The sequence below is a fragment of the Eimeria tenella genome, genomic scaffold (genome assembly GCF_000499545.2).
Source record: "Eimeria tenella Houghton genomic scaffold, Eth_scaff3210, whole genome shotgun sequence".
Taxonomy (NCBI): domain Eukaryota; phylum Apicomplexa; class Conoidasida; order Eucoccidiorida; family Eimeriidae; genus Eimeria; species Eimeria tenella.
In genome coordinates, this window is record NW_013543060.1 from 1,715 (window position 1) to 3,284 (window position 1,570).

General features: G+C 62.7%; 1 protein-coding gene across 1 annotated transcript in view; it reads right to left on the bottom strand.

Moving 5' to 3' along the window:
• ETH_00033595 (uncharacterized protein) overlaps positions 1-1,305 on the bottom strand; it is a gene marked incomplete at both ends in the record, with an annotated part of 2,020 nt that extends 715 nt beyond the window's left edge. The window contains 2 exons of the mRNA XM_013376208.1: positions 333-445; positions 652-1,305. Coding sequence (XP_013231662.1) covers positions 333-445; positions 652-1,305 — 767 coding nt within the window. The remainder of the gene's footprint in view (positions 1-332; positions 446-651) is intronic.
• Between the last annotated feature and the right edge of the window lie 265 nt (positions 1,306-1,570).

Consider the following 1,570-nt stretch of genomic DNA (forward strand, 5'->3'; position numbering starts at 1 on the left):
CCACGGGGCGAAAAGGGCACTGGGGGCCCCCCGGAGGGCCCCCCACGGAACGCCGCACAATAAAGAACTCCCCGTAAGGGTCCAGCAGCTGGCCCGACAGCAGCCACGAAGACAGCTGCAGCAGCAGCAGCAGCAGGTCGGGGGGGGTGACACGAGAAGCCAGCGCAGCAGCAGCAGCAGCAGCGCCTGCAGCAGCAGCCGCACCAGCGGCAACAACAGCACCGCCCCCGCACCCGCAGAAACCACAGCAGCAGCAGCAGCAGCAGCAGCAGCAGCAGCAGGGTACCTGGAAAATGAAGACTGCTGCGCATGCACGGACGAGGTGTACGTACACCCCGCGGGCCAAAGGGTCTCCGCTGCTGCTGCCCCTCCAAAGGAAGTCCATTAAAACCCCACAAGGCAGTGGGGCCCCCGCAGCAGCAGCAGACAAAGCCATTCCCCACGCCTGCAGCAAACCCTAAACCCTAAACCCTAAACCCTTAACCCTAAACGCTAAACCCTAGGCCCTTGGGGCGGCCGCGAAGCAGCGGGGAGCTTAGCCGCTAGCTGAGGCGCTGCCTGCGGCTCGCGAGGGTGGTCTTCTGTAGAGGTTTAGGGTTTAGGGTTTAGGGTTTAGGGTTTAGGGTGTAGGGCTTAGGGTTTAGGGTTTACTTGGGACAGGATTTGCCTGAGAACGCGCATCTTGTGGGGCTGGTCTTTGAGGGCCAGCGAAAGTGCAGCAAGAGGGGTTTGCTGCTGCTGCAGCAGCTCATCTTCAGCAGCAACTAAAGTTGACAAATATACTTCACAAAGTTCCCGCGAGGCCCGGGCAAGTGCTGCAGTGTAGAGCCCCCCTGCTGCTGCTGCTGCTGCTGCTGCTGGGGGAGGGGAAGAGGAAGCCGCTGCTGCTGCTGCTGCTTCGCGGGAGGGCCCGGAGAAAGGGCCCCCAGCAGCAAGCCGGGCTGCGTTCCCCTTAGGGGCCCCTGGGGGGGCCCCCCATGGGGCCCCCCCCTGCTGCAGCAGCGACTGCGTTGCTGCTTCTGCTGCAGCAATGAACTCGCGAATCAGCAGCAAGTCGTACCCTGGGGCTACTGCCCTTTCTAGGGCCTCTCTCTCCCCCTCACTGAACCCTTTTAACTTCGGATTTAGGCGAAAGCCTCCCCCTCCCGACACCAGAGGTCGCAGGGGGCCCCCGGGGGGCCCCCTGGAGGCCCCCCCGGGGCCCCCCCTCCCCACAGAAGGGGCCTCGGGGGGCCCCAGGTCTTCATAACGCACGAAGACGTCTCCAGGAAAGCCCGCGAGGGCCATCAAGAGGTCGTGCAGCATTTGGGGGAGCTGAGGTGTACAGACACCTGAAATGAGGTGTACACACACCTGAAAAGGGTGCGCAGGGGGCCCCAGGCCAGCCAGGGGCCCCCAGAATGCCTCACTTTATTATTAAACTGTTTTCTATTTCATTTTAAATTCTTTTTGGAGTTCTTTGGCCCTCAAACGGCATCTGCAGGGCCCCCTGGGGGCCCCCCCTTGGGGCCCCGTATGCGGGGCCCCTAGCCGGCTGGGGGCCCCCTGTACCGTCTTTTCAGCTTATTTA